The sequence below is a fragment of the Helicoverpa zea genome, chromosome 16, assembly GCF_022581195.2.
Source record: "Helicoverpa zea isolate HzStark_Cry1AcR chromosome 16, ilHelZeax1.1, whole genome shotgun sequence".
Classification (NCBI taxonomy): Eukaryota; Metazoa; Arthropoda; class Insecta; order Lepidoptera; family Noctuidae; genus Helicoverpa; species Helicoverpa zea.
Window position 1 is genome coordinate 3,599,164 of NC_061467.1, and position 18,008 is coordinate 3,617,171.

General features: G+C 36.2%; 4 protein-coding genes across 4 annotated transcripts; 1 reads left to right on the top strand and 3 right to left on the bottom strand.

Annotated features, from left to right (window-relative positions):
- Positions 1–139: 139 nt before the first annotated feature.
- On the bottom strand, positions 140–3,741 carry LOC124637761 (cell surface glycoprotein 1-like). The gene is made up of 3 exons (XM_047174399.1): positions 3,692–3,741; positions 1,031–1,161; positions 140–762 (listed from the first exon to the last, which is right to left on the bottom strand). Exons 1-3 carry the CDS (start codon positions 3,739–3,741, stop codon positions 140–142), a joined length of 804 nt encoding a protein of 267 aa, XP_047030355.1.
- Positions 3,742–6,029: 2,288 nt separating this feature from the next.
- Positions 6,030–7,397, bottom strand: LOC124637879. Its single transcript, XM_047174604.1, has 3 exons — positions 7,348–7,397; positions 6,688–6,818; positions 6,030–6,547 (listed from the first exon to the last, which is right to left on the bottom strand). The coding sequence occupies exons 1-3, from the start codon at positions 7,395–7,397 to the stop codon at positions 6,030–6,032; spliced, it is 699 nt and encodes a 232-aa protein (XP_047030560.1).
- A 1,404-nt stretch (positions 7,398–8,801) lies between these two features.
- On the bottom strand, positions 8,802–9,982 carry LOC124637876. Its single transcript, XM_047174602.1, has 3 exons — positions 9,620–9,982; positions 9,366–9,490; positions 8,802–9,056 (listed from the first exon to the last, which is right to left on the bottom strand). The coding sequence occupies exons 1-3, from the start codon at positions 9,682–9,684 to the stop codon at positions 8,827–8,829; spliced, it is 420 nt and encodes a 139-aa protein (XP_047030558.1). The 5' UTR covers positions 9,685–9,982; the 3' UTR covers positions 8,802–8,826.
- A 167-nt stretch (positions 9,983–10,149) lies between these two features.
- LOC124637878 lies at positions 10,150–12,218 on the top strand. Its single transcript, XM_047174603.1, has 3 exons — positions 10,150–10,202; positions 10,973–11,097; positions 12,010–12,218. Exons 1-3 carry the CDS (start codon positions 10,150–10,152, stop codon positions 12,216–12,218), a joined length of 387 nt encoding a protein of 128 aa, XP_047030559.1.
- The last annotated feature ends 5,790 nt before the right edge of the window (positions 12,219–18,008 follow it).

Consider the following 18,008-nt stretch of genomic DNA (forward strand, 5'->3'; position numbering starts at 1 on the left):
AAATATATTTAAATGGTCAAAAATGATGAACTAAAAAATAAATAAATGAACATCACTACAAAACTTATAAAATATGTAAAATAGCAACAGATTCACATATAAATCAAAAACCTTGTAAATAGCTTAAAAATAAACATCATCAGGTCGCAATAATCCGGAATGAATATTTTTTGTTTTCGGCCTTTAGTTTGGATAGAAGACTATCCAAGTCCAAACTACTGATTGGTATAACAAGTCTCCTTACTCTCCTATTGTTGGGATCATTACTGTTAATCGGAGCCTCTGGGGTAGGCTCATCAAGTTCGTTAATACCGTCTTCTGAACTATAAACAGTAGTCTCACTATCATCATCGGCACCCTCAGCAAGTACGTCAGGTGTGGGATCCTCAATTGTAGGTTCATCAGTTGTAGGTTCCTCAGTTGTAGGTTCCTCAGTTGTAGGTTCCTCAGTTGTAGTTTCGTCAGCTTCCGCTGTCTGATAGCGTGAGGTGTTAGCAAAGGAAATTGTGTTTGACGGAGCAACTGTGAAGTCATCATCATCGTTATGATAAGGTATCGAAATATTATATACAACAAATGGAGTCGTATTATTGCCCAGCAGTACTACCGACTGATTAAGGACAGTTGGGCTCTCCGTTTTTTCCAGTTTTGGTATAATTTGAGATTTTTCTGCATCTTTTACATCTTGTGTCGTGGGACCTGGTTCTTCTTCTCTTACGTAAGATAACCGAGGACTTCCTCTGTACTTATAATGCGTTGGTACTGTAAAAATATACAAAAGTTACATTACGAACAACGATATTATAAATACACATTGATTACGAAGAAGTTCTAGAAATGGATTGACATGAAATGTCAGCTAAGGAAGTATAAATCTTAAAAAAATACTGTAACGAAGGCGCAAGACATGAAATATGTAGTTAGCTTCAGAGCGCCAAAAGTTTTTAATAAAGGTAGGTGACATACCTAGAGCTCGGTGAAAAAGTTTTTACCCATTTATAAAAAGTGAAATAATATATAAACGTGATACCATATTTGACTTTCGTCTTCAGATCCACGAAGCAGTAGTTGTATCCGAGACCGACGCCCATTCCCAAAGTTACACTAAACATGATCATCAAACAGGCTATTAAAGCTGTACACGTCACACATAATGTTACCCTGAAAAATAAAGGTTTAATTAATTAAAATCGGAATAGTTCTTGGAAAGCCCGCAAGTGTGATCATGTGCCAACCACCGAGATCCGCAATCACAGGCCCTTATTAAGCTTCCGACTAGTTACAATGCCAAAAAGTTTTCTTTTAACTATGATCTTTGGATCAGCATTATCAGCCTATGGAACGGGGTATAATGACATGAACAGTAGCGTATCCTAGCTGATCCAAATGTTTTTTCAAATCATTTAGGCGAAAAATTGTGAGTTCATGTGGATGTTTGTTACTTCTTCAATTGAAACTAGCTGAACAGATTTTGATGAAATAAATCGCGGTCATGAAAATTGCTTCCCTCGGGACACGAGTGAAACTATTCAGCCGTTCAGGTTAAATTTGGTGACTAGCATAATTACGTACACAATAACTATACAGGAATGAATTTTAAGCAGTGCAAAAAAAAATCTGGTGTCCAAAAAATCCAGGATCATTAACAGAACATATCTGCATCATCAGTAATTTTTATTTTTCATTTTTTTATTCGCCCTAAAATGAGCAAAATATGGATACTAGGTAACTATTCTTACGCGCTTGGAGCAGCGCTCGCGTCAGTAAACCGGTTTTGCGTTGCCGTCGTGCCTACTATGACGACTGTGACCGTACAATCTGTTACAAAATAAACGTCTTTGGCTATCAATTACTATTATTTTTGGTACTAAAACACAACAAAATAAAAATATATGTATCTATAAAACGTTTGACTATAAGTTGTCAAAGTTTACGCACTGAATAAAATTAATTCCTGTATATGTTATGGACCAAGTGATAAATTAAGCAGTATACATAATGCCCGGTCATTATGAAAAATGCCCAATATGAGAGTGCAATTTGATAATAATTATTTAAATAATCAAATTGACCGGGCACTATACATATTGCCCGTGACCTTTTGGGCAAAGTAATACAAACATATTTAATTTAATTTTTTTTTATTGTTATTGCCATTTAATTTAAAATAAACTAAGTATCAAACGCTATGCTAGGACAAGTAGTCCAATTAGGCAGGTCCAACTTCGAGAAAGAGGTCAACCGCCGAATCCAACTCGGCTGGACAGAGTTCGGGAAACTACGCAATGTTTTTTCGTCCGACATGAGGTATGTGCCTCCTAAAAAGTCGTGGTGGCCTAGTGGGCAAGGAACCAACCTCTCGAGTATGAGGGCGCGGGTTCGATTCCAGGTCAGGCAAGTACCAATACAACTTTTCTAAGTTTGTATGTACTTTCTAAGTATATCTTAGACACCAATGACTGTGTTTCGGATGGCACGTTAAACTGTAGGTCCCGGCTGTCATTGAACATCCTTGACAGTCGTTACGGGTAGTCAGAAGCCAGTAAGTCTGACACCAGTCTAACTAAGGGGTATCGGGTTGCCCGGGTAACTGGGTTGAGGAGGTCAGATAGGCAGTCGCTTCTTGTAAAGCACTGGTACTCAGCTGAATCCGGTTAGACTGGAAGCCGACCCCAACATAGTTGGGAAAAGGCTCGGAGGATGATGAGGTATGTGCCTCAAGACGAAAGTCTTCAACCAATGTGTGCTACCAGTGATGACTTACGGCACCGAAACCTGGTCTCTCACTATCGGCCTCATCTCAAAGCTCAAAGTCTCTCAACGACCCGGTTTCTCTACGTGATCGAATCCGAAATGAGGAGATCCGTAGACGAACTAAAGTCACCGATATAGCCCACCGGATTAGCAAGTTGAAGTGGCAATGGGCAGGCCATATTGCTCGCAGAGCAGATGGCCGTTGGGGTCGTAAAGTGCTGGAGTGGAGACCACGGACTAGCAAGCGCAGCGTAGGACGTCCACCAACGAGGTGGACAGACGACCTTATAAAGGTCGCCGGAAGACGCTGGATGCAGGTCGCCTCCAACAGGTATCTGTGGAGATCTAAGGGGGAGGCCTATGTTCAGCAGTGGACGTCCTATGCCTGAGATGATGAAATATCAAACCACTTAAATAATCAGCCTCATGATTTGGATTAATTATGAAGGACTTCTGCCTTAAAAATTTACTAGTTTTTGCATTTAAAAGTTAAGGAAAGTCATATTAAAAATATAACAAAAAATATTATTAAAAAACAAAAATTTTACAACAAATCTTTGTTTTATAGAAATTACTTATTATTACAAAACAAAATAAACTAAAGTTTAAGCAATAGACTTATTATTTGGCATAATTAATATCTTCTCTTAATAAAAGTCAAATGAAAATATCACCGCGTAAAATATAGCTTTTTTATCAAATTGCCCAACTGTCATGTAGCAATATAATAATGCCCGTGCAATGTGATAAATAATGAAGTTAAGATAGTTATTAATCATGTGGCCCGATAAAGCTAGACATTATTCATAATGCTCGGGCATTATTTATAATGCCCGAATTAATCACATGGTCCATAACATATATAGCAATCGCAAATCATCCAGATGTTGATTATCTTAAAATTAATCGATAAATATGAATTATGAAAGCAACTTACTTTTCAGATATGTATAGAATATTTGATAGTGTACTTTTTACCGACCCCATTCCGATTATATTTTATTTTACTGAACTCTCCTGGAAAATAAAGTAATAGAACAAAAAAATATTTGAATCCTTATCACATCTCACTTTCAACGCTGTTCAGAGACTTTTTATTTTTGACAGGTGTATAAATAATAAGGAATAGACAAGAATAAATTGAAATAGGAAGCAATTCCGAAAGTTCACCTCTTTGATACCTACAGCACTCGCAAGTTTTACCTAGCGTTTTATCGACATGTTTTTTCAGCAGGAGTAGCCCAGTTAATTTAGACATTTCGAGGAACAAAAATTAAGAGCGGAATTTGGAGATGATGAGTTCACTTTTATAAATATATCACAAGTTGTACGCACGTATCGGGTGAAAACTTAATATTCGTGTGTGTATTGGATGATTTTATATGACCGTGAAGGTTTGGATATTACCTACATAGTTACAAAGCCTTTTTTACTTTTTTATAGAAGTGCCTTATAAAACGCCACAACTTTAAATATTTGCCTTATAAATCTACAGAGTAGCTGTAGAATCTTAGTTATTTAAAGTTCTTGATAAAGATTTACAGCATTACTACAAAAAGGACCTTATTTCAATGTCATCTGTATTTTTTAGACAAGTGTTCAACAGACGTTTAAAAGTTTCTGTGGTACAACGGTTACATGCTAATCCAAAAGTTTTATTACCATACCATGCTGTAATGAAGAGAATTTATTAAGTTGCAGTTTACATTGTATGCAGCATTATGAAGTACGTGACGCGTTGGGCGATCATTGCACAACTTTAGTCATAAAAACTAAAGAGCTCACTCCTGGATGGTTATCATGGAACAGCTTAATGAAAATATACAATTCTATAGATTCAGATCTCGGGACAAAGGAAATTGAAATTGTTGTATAAATAAATGTACTGTTTACATACTCAACGTAAAGAGTACATTTATTTATACAACTTGAATGTTTTCCTTTGTTGAGATTGCAGTGGTCGTTCTCTATGTAAGGGAGTATCATTGTGGCAGAGCCCACTTATGGGCCACTATAAAATATGTGAATTGCTTTATGTGTGTGTTGTGGTCAAATCAAAAATGAGAAGATCGACTGAAGAGTCCTAGAACATAGATAGATACTACATAGTCCAAATCTGTTATTGGAAATCTAGCTAGTTAATACTTGACATAAAAATTGATATTTCAACGCTCGGTGCACTGAGAATTTCTGAAAGCCTTGACAAGATAAAGTTGTGAAAGTAAATTGAATATAAGTAGTCTGGACGTGGATGTTCATACCTTTATTCATACAAACATTATTCTTGGAAATATCATTTTATTTGGAAACTGGTAGCAGAATGGTTTTTTTTACGCTGTGACCACTTGTTTGCTTCAGGACAGATTAGCGAATCTGTCAATTTTCCCTGGAAAGCGTTACAGGAAAAATTGCACAGACAACTGGTTAAGCACAACATCACGTTCACGTCAGTTCTGACTCTCGGGAGATATGTACCCTCCAGTCCAAAGTTGGGGCTGCACTAGCCCGATCTTTGTGTAGTTGCCTGGTCTCTATCACACTTTGTAACAAGAATGCAAATCTTTCCAGGATGTTAATTGAAGGGGGGGAAAGTCTGAAGTGTCAATCCTTTTTAAAATATCATTTCTTACTAGATTTTATAACAGAAAGAAAATATTTTTAATATTTTTATTTTTTACTTTAAATGTATGCACATTTGGTTGTTAACACCTTTGCTAGGGTCTGTATTTCTGGATATGAATAAAAATTTTATATTTTGAGCCCATCAGTCGAATTATCGTCACTTAAAACCTATGTCTATGCAAAAAACTCGATTTTTTCAGTTTTGTCAGATAACACCTTTGTCCACTTACCCCTTCAATTGTCAGTTGTCGATTCATGAACATTATGTAAAAATGCTGCAAAATGAGGGTTTGGAAACATGACATTGATAAGGAAGTAGCGATTCAATATTTAAGTAACAGAACAATAAAAAAACTGAATACAAATTAAAAATATATTTGTACAATAACAAACTAAAAAATCAATAAATGAGCCTCACTACAAAACTTAAGTGTGTATATAAAAATATCACATAGCAGATTCATATTAAAATCAAAAACCTTGTAAATATACTGCATACAAATAAAAAATATATTTAAATGGACAAAAATGATAAACTATAAAATTAATAAATGAGCATCACTACAAAACTTAAAATATAAACGTAAAATATCAACAGATTCACATAAAAAAAACGTTCAAAAACGTTGTAAATAGCTTAAAAATAAACATTATCAGGTTGTAACAATCTCGAGTGAATAGTTTTTGTTTTCGGCTTTTAGTTTGGATAGAAGATTAATCAAGTCTAAACTATTGACTGGTATGACAAGTTTCTTTACTCTCTTAATGTTAGAATTATTACTATTAATCGGAGCCTCTGGGGTAGGCTCGTCAAGTTCGTTAATATTGTCTTCTAAACTAGAAACAGTAGTCTCACTATAATCCTCAGCACTCTCGCGTGAGGCGTTAGCAATGGAAGTTGTATTTGACGGAGTAACTGTGAAGTCGTCATCATCGTTATCAACAGGTGTCGACGTTTTATATACAAAAAATGGAGTCGCATTATTGCCAAGCTGTACCATCAACATGTTAAGAAAAGTTGTGCTCTCTATGTCTTCTTCTTCTGGTGGTGCTATCCGATATCTTAAACTATCTTCTTCTGCTTCGTCTCTGGTTTGTGTCAGGGGATCTGGTGCTCCTTCTCTTACGTAAGGATACCGAGCACTTCCTTTGTATTGATAATGACTTGGAACTGTAAAAATATACAAAAGTGTGATTGTGACGCAGGTTATAAACCAGCGCAAGCGAAATGTCAACTTAGCAAGAAAGTGTTTATCCATGAAACCTATAATTCCTATGAAGAAAAAGTAAAATAATTTATTAACGTGATACCATATTTGACTTTGGTCTTCAGATCCACGAAGCAGTAATTGTATCCGAGACCGACGCCCATTCCCAAACTAACAATAAACGTGATCACCAAACAAGTTACTAATCCTGTACACGCCAAATACATTGTTAACCTAAAAAATAAAAGTTTAATTAAAATCTGCGTTTTCATGGACCACCTAGGACTCATAAGGCTGTCCAACTAGTAATACAACCAAAGGAACTCTTATCATTGATCTTTGAATTAGCATCATCAGTCTATGGGACAGGACAGGGTCACCAATAACAACGCCACCTAGCGGCTTCCGTTGTTTCTTTCAAACTATCCTGGACCCCATCACATAACATTTATATTTTATAAGCAACAACTTGTGAGTGTGTAGGTACAAAAAAATCCGGGTGGTGTGGAGTACTTCTCTCGTGACGTGGGTGATACCGTCCAGCCGTTTAGGTGGAGTTAGACGACTAGATATACATACAAAAGAATTACATATTGTCCTTACAATGCTGACATGCATAGAATCGGTTTTTTTTTCAATTAATTCCGCTCCTCAAATGGATGCAAGTCCTACATAACTGCAGTATTTTGCAAAACGGCAATTCATCTAATTCATTGTAAAAATGAATATGAATTGATTACGAAAAAAAAGTATTTAAACTTACTTTTCGGATAAATACATAACATTTGACAACAAACTTATTAACGACCCCATTTCGATAATATTTATGTTATTGCACACACACTGAAAAGAAAACTAATAGACCAAAAATGTTTGAGTCGTAATCGTTATCTCACATCTCATGTTCAAAGATGACCGATGAGTTTGTCGTTTGTCATTTATTTATGACAGGTGTATATATAATAAACGAATAGAGAATAGACAATAAGATTTCTATGGGTAGTTAAGCGGTACCTCTTTTGCACAGCTGCCTCAAGCACGGCTCCCTTATTGAGTCTTTTTAATATCTACAAGGTTTTCAGTACGAAACTGAAGCACTCAATAATTTAATCTATCAACAAAAGCCGTTTTCTTTTACATCCTCTTTATCTATAAAATCACAAAGATAACCCAAAAGTTCCTCCAGAAAAATTGTTCTAATGATTTTCCGCTGTGGATGTAACAGCCCTTTCACACGGCAGTCCAGTTTTGCGAGACCGACATTTTACTGGATCCTGCAAAAACGGACGCTGTGTTCACACGTAGTTCAGTTTTTCAGGAAGGCCGGTCCCGCAAAACTGGACTGCCGTGTGAAAGGGCTGTATCCTGTTTTTTGACCATTCCTACGCTAGTGATCAGGCGAAATGGACGTGAATACTTTGCTAGTCTATTGGTATTATCGGTCTCGTCGCGTCGGCAGCGAAATAGAAGATTCTGGGTTCATCCTATCGTGACACAACACTCGACTTTAGGTATTTTTGTAAATCACTTTCCCTCAAAAAACAGTGTCCAGCAAAAATCACACGCCACAGCCGTGTGAACACTACTATAGAAATATATGTGTCATTTAACGGGATCCCGCTTTTTACTGGACGAACGATCCAGTTTCAAGTGACAAAACCGAATTGCACAAATCGACCGGAAACAGCATTTTGCAGGATCCTGCATGCGGTTTGCTCGTGTGAACACTAGCATATGATATCTTTTGCGATCAAACGGGATCCTACAGAAAACGGGATCCTGGAAAAAACTGGACTGCCGTGTGGAAGGGTCGTAACATGAGAATGATGTTCCTTCTGGAGCGCTTCATGTACCAGGATAGCGGTAATTCTTTCAAACAACCATGCCCCCACAAAAATTAAAGTATTGGTACTTCTCAGCAAGATCACAGAAAAACTATGTAAATAATAAAATCTTTAAATGTTTTTTTTTATATTTAATATTTAAAAATGTAAATAATGTGTATATAAATGAATAGACGAATTACAATAATAAAAAGTGTAAACCATTAAAATAAACGTATAAACGTAAAACAAAATATAAAGTATAAACGCAAAACAAAATATAAAGTATAAACGTAAAACAAAATATAAATTATAAACAAAATATAAAGTATAAACGTTAAACAAAATATAAAGTATAAAAAGTAGACAAATAAATAACTACAAAATATGAAAGCACCATAGAATACATGATCAATAAATCACGTAATTAATTCTAGGGTAACATTTTTGTTGCGGGACCTCAGCTTCGATATCAACGAGGGAAAGTCGTATTCCCCGTTTAGTGGCAATGCCATGGTATTTTTAATCGGCGGCAATGCCATTGTTCGCCGAGCTGATGTGCCCTGAGACCGCCTGAAATTTGGTGGTAGATCTGTAGGTTCCTCCATCGTCCTTAATAAATTTGCTGAGTTTGCTGCTAGTGGCTCCTCTGAAAGATTAGAATGAGAACGCATGTTATTCAGTACCTATACATGTAAGTTAAGTATACAAAACATAGGACTGTGAAACATATTTTGCTGACCCTAAATCTATGCTATATATGCTTCTATGCTAATATAATAAAGAGGAAATATTTTTTTTGTTTGATGCTCCGAAACTACAAGCCGTTTTGAAAAATTCTCCACAGGTAGTGTAGAAAACATAGACTATATTTTATCTTGGTCCGGGCAGTAATTCCCACGGTACGAGGGAAAACGGCTAGTAAGTTTAAAAAGCAGAGCAAACATTTCATTTGTACCTGTCATAACTTTCAAGTCAACGTAGCAATAATTGTAGCCGAGTCCGACCCCTAGGCCCAGAGAAATGGCGACTGTGGTTATGATGCATAACACAATTGCTGTTAGCGCGGCAAAGGATGCTAATCTGAAATAAGGTTATAAGTGCCTATGTTAACCTAGCTAACTAGCACCAAAGATAAAATGAGATAGTTAAACAAACCTAAAATATGATGAAATACCTATTGGTAAAAAAATATTTTGAAAAATAACTTACTTTTCAAGGACGTATACTACATTCCCAATTTGGTTGCCACACGCAGCGGAACAACCGCCACACATGTTAATAAGTATATAATAAAATATACTTCGAATAAAAAAATAAATAAAATAAAAAATAAACACAAATACAAAAATGAAATGTAAACTTCAATAAAGTTGAAAAAAAAGCATAGACAATAAAGTGTGTCACAAAAAAAACAGAGATTTTAATTAAAAAGTTTTTATTAATTTTGGTCCTGTAGCGTTTGCATGCTTTCCTTACGTATACCATTATATAATCGCAGAACTTTATAAGTTCTTAAAATAAAATAAAAATACTTTACTTTCCATTTATGAATAGCAATTTTTAAGTTGAAATTATCGTTGTGAAAATACTGGCCGTTCTCAGTTTAACGTGCTGAAAGAAATCGTGTCAATGCCAAATATTTTTTGTCAATGTTCCTGACTAACGTTGTTTATATTTTTTAGAGATTTTTTATATAATTTTTTTATATTTTGGAAGTCACAAGACAGAAGACACTAGCTATGATGGGCTACACTATATTGGAAGTGGAAGATATGCCAGAAGTACTTAAAAAGTTAGTTTGTATATTATATAGGCACGGTATATAGGTAGTTTAGTTTAGTCTTGCTGGTCCTCGACAATGCTTTGTTTACTGAAAATTCAGCTTAAGTCAGCTTGAGTCAATTCAGGGAGGTAGCTTGGTCACTGGGTCGTCTTAGGGGCGGAGTTCACAGCTGACAGCACATTACATTAAATCATCATACCAAACATTACGCCAATTATGAAGTACGTAGATATTTCTGCTATAAAATTGATTGTTTCGTTACTCTTCGTTTACGTGAAACAACGAAGCAATAAATTGCTACATCAGTGAAGAAGCAGGCGCAACAGTTTTGCGCCGTGAAGAAGAAACCCACACACCCCGGAAAATTAGTCATGCGCTATCAAGGAAATAAATGAAGCCTTTTCATCATTGAAATAATGTATAAATTAATAATGTTCATTATGTACTCTCTTATATGCTCTCTTATGTACTCCTCTTATGTACTCTCTTATGTACAATAAATAAATAACAATATTTAAGCAATTGGATTTTAAGCAATTTCGTCTACAAATAACTAGCTTTTTTCCCGCGGTTTCACCTGCGTCCCGCGGGAACTACCTACTGCCCGTACCGGGATAAAATATAGCCTTTGTTACTCGGGAATAGTGTATTTTTCCAACAGTATAAGAAATTTTTAAATCGGTGTAGTAATTTTTGAGTTTATCCATTACATACAAACTTACAAATTTTACCTCTTTGTAATATTAGTAGGAAGACATTTTCTTGATATTTTGTTCCAGCAAACCTCGTTGGGTGACGTGCGTGGCTATCGCGATAGCAGTTATCACTATAACTGCATCCGCCGTGGCTGTGGGCGCCTTCATAGGCTACACATACTGCTACATCGAACACCGGACTATGTCAGGTACAGTTCACCAAGCTGCCTGGAGCCTGGAAGTTGGTGATTGATACACCAGTGCATCTGAGCACGTAAATGAATTGTAATAAACACATCTAAAAGAGATTCTAAACGAAGTTCGGATATGTTGTTCCATACAAAAGTATTGCAGCAAAAGTATTGATTAGCGTAGTAATGTCGGTCCTGGCCTGATCTCTCTCTGGTCGTGTCGGATTGTCGTCCCATCGGGCCATCAGAGTGAAGGAATAGTGAGTGCACTTGTGTTCGCGCAAATGCTTGTGCACTATAATATGTCCTGGGCAGTAAGATGATGTTCTAGCTTCCTCTCTCGTCACCGTTATCACTTGGGAAATTGTTCGGTATCTGGTTAAAAAGCAGTCAGTATGTTACTGGAATATATTTATAAGCTATACCTGATTGGTGTTAATTCGGGGGCTACGTTCAGCACTGAACGGCCGATTACTTCCAAGTTCTATCCAAATCAATCTTCTATAATAAAAAATATTATATCTATAAATGTTTTGGGGAGACTTTTGTCCAAAAAATGACGTTTTTTTTCGGCTGGGGCGACGACGAAACTGTAAACCGACGAAGGCGTAAAAATTATAGCAACGGTTCAAACGACAAGTAATTGCTGCAGTTCATTTACCAGGCTCAAAGGATTTACAATTCATTTTCATTTAACTTTGTTTTCACTAGCTACTGGTATAAATACGCATAGTTTTCAAAGTCAAACTTAATCAAAACCTGCAACCACATATTATTTTTTTAAAGATTTCATAATTTATCTGTCTAACCTACTTATCAGTCAAACTTCTCTCGTTCTTCAAGCTTGGTTTAGGTATGGGATTATAAATAAGAGTCAGTTAAAATACATGAATAAAGATTTTATGATATATTGATATCTTTCCCTTACAGGTAATATGACGCACTCGGTGAGCTTCCAAGTTGTGATACCGCACGTTCAGGACACCGAAGAGATGAAAACAAACAGGACTATTAACGGCGCTCTTACTGGAGTACTTATATCAAGGCTTCTCAACATTGGCCAGGATTTTATTTCCCAGGATTGTGCTTCTATGCCATTTAACGAAACCGCATCAGAAATGTTTCACCTCACACTCTGAACTCCGTGACCTCTGTAGAGTATTTTGTCGTGAAGACGGAATATCGACAAAATTATCGACATGTTACATCACTAAATATCAGCTGCTGGTCCTACTAGGAGAATTTGATGTGAAGTTAGAATTTCGTTTAGTAAAATTTTACGGTGATTTCTGTTATTTTATTATTTTAACCGACTTCTAAAAAAGGAGGTGGTACTCAATTCGGATTATAGCTTACAGACCATTAATGAGTTAATAATGTTTTATTCTCACTGATTCGGCGATTGATAATGAAACGCATCCTATTGTTGTAAGTTTTCATTTAGTAAAATCTGAAATACCAATTAAAATAGAAATCGTAGTCATTTTATTTACTTTACACATAAAAGCAATATTAATAAGTCTGCAGATCTGAACGCGAATGTTACGAGGGACATGTAAACCACGTCATGCATTCAACGAAGTATTGTACGGCGATAATAACGATTTGCATTTTTTCTCCGCCATGAACGGGACTGTTTGTGCACAGGCTTACCTACAGAGAACAATGCGATTGCTCTAGATTGTAAAAGCAAAATAAGCATTTTATACTGCAGAACAAAGGCATATTGAGAGCGAAATACCCCTCAGCTCTTTATTAGCAGGATATAAACCACGCAGTTTGTTGATAAGGAGATTATTTCTGAAAATGAGTGCTGTGAAAATAAATCGATTTCTTCTCTGTCTACCATACCATAGGAAGTTACTAAGTCAGGCAGCGGGGCTCAGTAGGGCCAAGACCTGTCGGGCTGCAGGATTGTTCGAAAGAGTTACCACGGCCCTGGAACACAAAAGGCCTACGACGGAACACGACGGTTTTTAGTCTGTAAGAGTCTGACACTCCCTCACCGCTGCTAACCCACAGCGGGAGGGGCCATTTGGTGATTTTTGACGTCGTTAAAAAACACTGGTAACACACAAAGATTATTTTGTGTAATAAGTATAATAATTCATCTAAGTACATAAGTAGGCATAATATCTGGTAAACAATATATTTGGGTTTTTTCCAGTTGCGGTATTCCTGTTTAAGTAAGTCTTACGCGTTTAATAGGTTTATTTCGACATTATTCATAAATATTTTTGTATTAAGATACCTATTGGTGTGCTAAGCACACAACACTACTGACCACAAACGGTGTGGATCAAGCTTTTCTTCAAAATAGAATTCGTGTATGTCGCTGAACTGACCCGATTAATGATCGGTCATGTTAAAGTCGACGTTTATTGAAAGTAGACCAGCTTTTAGCACTTTTTTACATAAAATTTACAATAGGGCAGCTCCCCTTTTTAGCACTTCCTAGTGTTATGACTGGAAAGAAGAAGCGGTGAAGAACCAAACTTCCCAAGACATAGCTGTCTAGTACAATTTAATTATAATTTAACAACTACATAAACAATACGATATTTTATTTGAATGAAATAGAGGAAGAGGTGAATTGATGAGGAGATAAAGTCTCCAAATACACTATGAAATTCAATGAACGTTAGGAGGAAAGGACGGATGGAGGAAAGAAACAAAGAAATGATAATTAGATTGAGAATGATGATATGGCCGGTATGAATGTGCTCGTGACATAACTTTAAAATAGGAGTAGGTATAGAAGACATGATGTGATAACCTCAAATGGAATCGGAATAAAGGCAGGAGTTGTGGTAGCCTAGTGGGTAAAGAACCTACCTCTCGAATATCTTATACTTGATATAAAGCTGAAAAAGACATTGATTGTTTGTTTGTTTATTTATTTATTTATTTATTTATTAGTAAGTCGTGGTGGCCTAGTGGGTAAAGGACCAACCTCTCAAGTATGAGGGTGTGGGTTCGATTTCAGGTCACGCAACTACCAATGTAACTTTTCTAAGTTTGTACGTACTTTCTAAGTGTATCTTGGATACCAATGGCTGATAAAAAAGGTGAAGGAAAACATCTTGAGGAAACCTGGACTATAAAGTCTGAAATCACCAACCCGCATTGAGCAAGCGTGGTTATTAATGCTCAATCCTTCTCCGTGTGAGAGGAGGCCTGTGCCCAACAGTGGGACGATAAAAAGGCTGCAACAGTAACATAAAGGCAGGAGTATGTTAATGATGATGTTGATAGTAAGATAATTGAAACCACAGGGTCTGGTTTCTGCACTCAAATGCAAACGTCGTAAGTTTTTTGTTTTTAGTTTGTGCTTGTTACCTTCATCGTTCAATTATATCGGGACGGTGACGAAGCAGGAAGATATTTATGGAACTAAAAACATTAATGTTATTTCCTTGAGTAATTTAAGCAGATATTACAAAGATTTTCCTGTGTTTTTAGTCATTTGTATCCGCTACCCAAATAGTTTTTGGATATAGAATTTTCAACAGAACCAACTTTATACCAAGTTAATTACTAAATTCTATTGGACAAAGCGATACTCAATTATTTCGAATAGAAATTACATATGAGGTCATCTGATTGGTCCGGTGATTACATATGATTTTTCAAGCAGTATTTACTTAAGACTCGAGCAATGTTCTTGGTTAATACGGACTTCAATAAAATGGTTTATCATCATCAACTTAAAAGAACGTTCAGTTCATCGATTTTCGAGAAGAACTAACTTTTATCATCTAGTATTGCAAGCACTACAGTAAAGGTACTGGCAACTCAAAAGAATTTAAGTTCAAGGGACAGTTACACATTCTCACGAATCGAAAATCGATCTCCAAACTTCAGGGATCGAGAATTACGTCAAATCCAGGTGAGTTGGCGACGTACGGATGTACGAAATGTCCCCATCCCTCGGGGGTAATTGAGCGAATTCGTTCGGAAACTGAAAACAAAAGGTTGACCGAATTGCAGCGGAGCGGAATCGACGTGTGAATGACGAATACATGTCGACGAGTAAAAGCTTTTATGCAACTCTTGGTGTATTAAGGAAGGAGGATATTGGCTAGGTTTAAAATGTTAGCTTCAAACTAAATTGAGAATTTGTGTATCGTATTGTCTTTACATAAATTGTTAAGGATTTTATATTAAAAAATCTACCAAGCAAGTTTTGTTAATTGTGATATTTTCAGTAAACAGATATTGTATTTTTTTTTTAATTATCTATCAGGATTGCTCTTAAGAATGGGTTATATTTCACCTTCATACATCGTGTTAATGCAGTCTCCAACTACACTCTAAACGCAATACGATATCATCTTCCAACATTAAAATTCAATATCTCATACCTACACGAACAAGATAATAATTGGTTACGCAACCTCATGCAACAGGTTGTCGAGTAGCAACCAAATGAGTCACGAGCAACCAGTCCTTGTAATTTGTGGCCCAATTGATTAAAGGAGTCCGTCAGACGCTCGCTTTAGTACCAATTAATATTGATTCAGTTATGCGGAAGAATTCGGATCGTCTGTCATTTGAGATTCGTGGTGCGGGTCTGATAACGTCTAATGATGAATGCCTTTCTAATTGCTATTATGTTACATTTAAGGTTTTAATTATAGGTTTTTATATGTGTTTGCAGGTGTTAGGTGGTTGGGTAGGATGCCCTTTTCGTAATTCTGAAGAAAATTGGTATTTCTAGGCCTTATGAAAAACATTGAGAGAAGGTCCAGTCTTTGAGGGCCTTATTTATTTATTTATTTAACGCACTATGGAAGACTTAACTAAAGAAGACATAGACGACAGAAAGCCAATTACAGGTCACCATTTAGACTTCTGTGTGATATCTATGCCATCGTCGCAAACCTCCGTTTAGTTCACTTAAATATTTACTTCACGTGCAGCAAGGTGTAAAAAACCAAAGACCTCCATTCCAAGTCTAAGACTAGAGGTTATTAGTTAAATCATCACTAGTTTTTTGTGCAAACTTAGGTATTATGTATAGACAATGATTCTTCTCCTTGAAGTTTTTACGACGGTTCAGCAAAAACTAGTTACACGTAGGTAGAAGGCAAACAATTAAAACAGCGATATTGAATATAGGTACGAGTATAAAATATGATTTTGTTTCAACTGTTGTTTGTATGGTGTTAAGAGCTATACAAATGATGGTTCTTTATATCATTGACACCAATTACTGTTTCGGAGGGCACGTTAAACTGTAGGTCCCAGCTGTCATTGAACATCCTTAGCAGTCTTCACGGGTAGTTAAATGCCAGTAAGTCTGACACCAGTCTAACCAAGGGGTATAGACAGTCGCTTGTTATAAAACACTGGCATTCAGCCGCATCCAGTAAGACTTAAAGCCAGTCCTAACATAGTTGGAAAAAAGGCTCGGGAGATGATGGTTCTTTCTAGTAATATCTTTAGTTGTTTTACTGCCCAGGCAGTAAAACAGGCAAGAGGACAAGGAAAGGAGTGCAAGGGGACAATTGTTATTAATTCCTTTGACTACTTATTAATTCGAAAAGGCTGATAGCTAGTACATCACAACTGTTGTTGATAAGAAATTGGAATAAAGCTTGTAAAATAGGTGTTACGTAGTGCGTAAGTACAAAACTCAGATTATACATGTAGATGACGATCAACGATTTTTTTCTAAGGATATGAAAAGTTGCGTAACTTTCCACTAGTTAAAGTTGCGAGTATAAAGCCAGACGGGGTGCATACTAGCAAAGTTTTCCCCCTACTTTACATATTTCCACATTATTATCATAAGTAATGTGGGCGCTTATTATAATACAAAGTATTAGCAGTAATAGCCCAAAGGTTAAAGTGCACTCTGTGGAAAAGAACATAGCATCTTTAATATACGTTTAATTTACATAACTACGTTTAGCCGGTACTACGGGATTCTTCAAGGAGTAGCAGCGGATTTGGTACACAAAGTGCTTCAAAAGAAACAAAGGTAGGTCAGTAGAAGTCTGACAATCGCCGCCGCTGGAGGGGTCGCCTTATTATAATCTTCCATCTAAAAAAACCTCTAGAATGTACTCAAAATTCATTATTTCCTTAACCCTGAACCTTGATTTTAAGTAGTAATTCAATACTTTAGAGAGATGATCAAAAATACCGACTGTCTTATACTATTTCTCTGTAGTACCATTCAGAATTACATTAACTAAAGTTTGGTTCACCAAATCACTGACCAAGGTCAGCCATGGCTTACACTCCCATGATTTCTGAGAATTGACGATCGATGTAAATATCGATACACGGCTCGATTCTCACAATAGCACCTAACAATGGGAGATGTGAAACCAAACAAACGGGTTTCCGAGTCAAGAGTGAAACGGTAAGGTAATCGAATAGTTTCTATGAGAAATATTATTTTATTCTGTATGTTGGTAAACGAAGACGTATCCAAGTACCTACATGTAATAATAATATTTAGCATCAAGAAAGGCACTTGTTGAAAGACAAAAATAATTTTCACAAGAAAAAATGTCTATAGACACTTTAATTAACCTAACTTCTACCTGTTCCAATTTCTCACAAATTCAAATCGGTCTAGTGATTCCTGAGATTAGCGCATTCAAACGCTTTTGTGGGGCTTAGCGGTACCTCTAGACCTACTTTCCTTGGTATTACTAATAAATAAATAAACAAACAAACAATCAATGTCTTTTTCAGCTTTATATCAAGTATAAGATCAGAATGAATTAAAAATAATTCGAGTAACGCCGAGTAATAGTTTATGCCTTCCTCTACATTATTCGCCAGAATAGTAGGTCTGGAGTTACTCAGGAAAACTCGGCTCATAGATATTTGACAGGACGAGGAATGTCATTTGGAATAACCCAATGACACTTTGGTCCAATTTAACCTTTAATAGAATAGGTACAAAATAA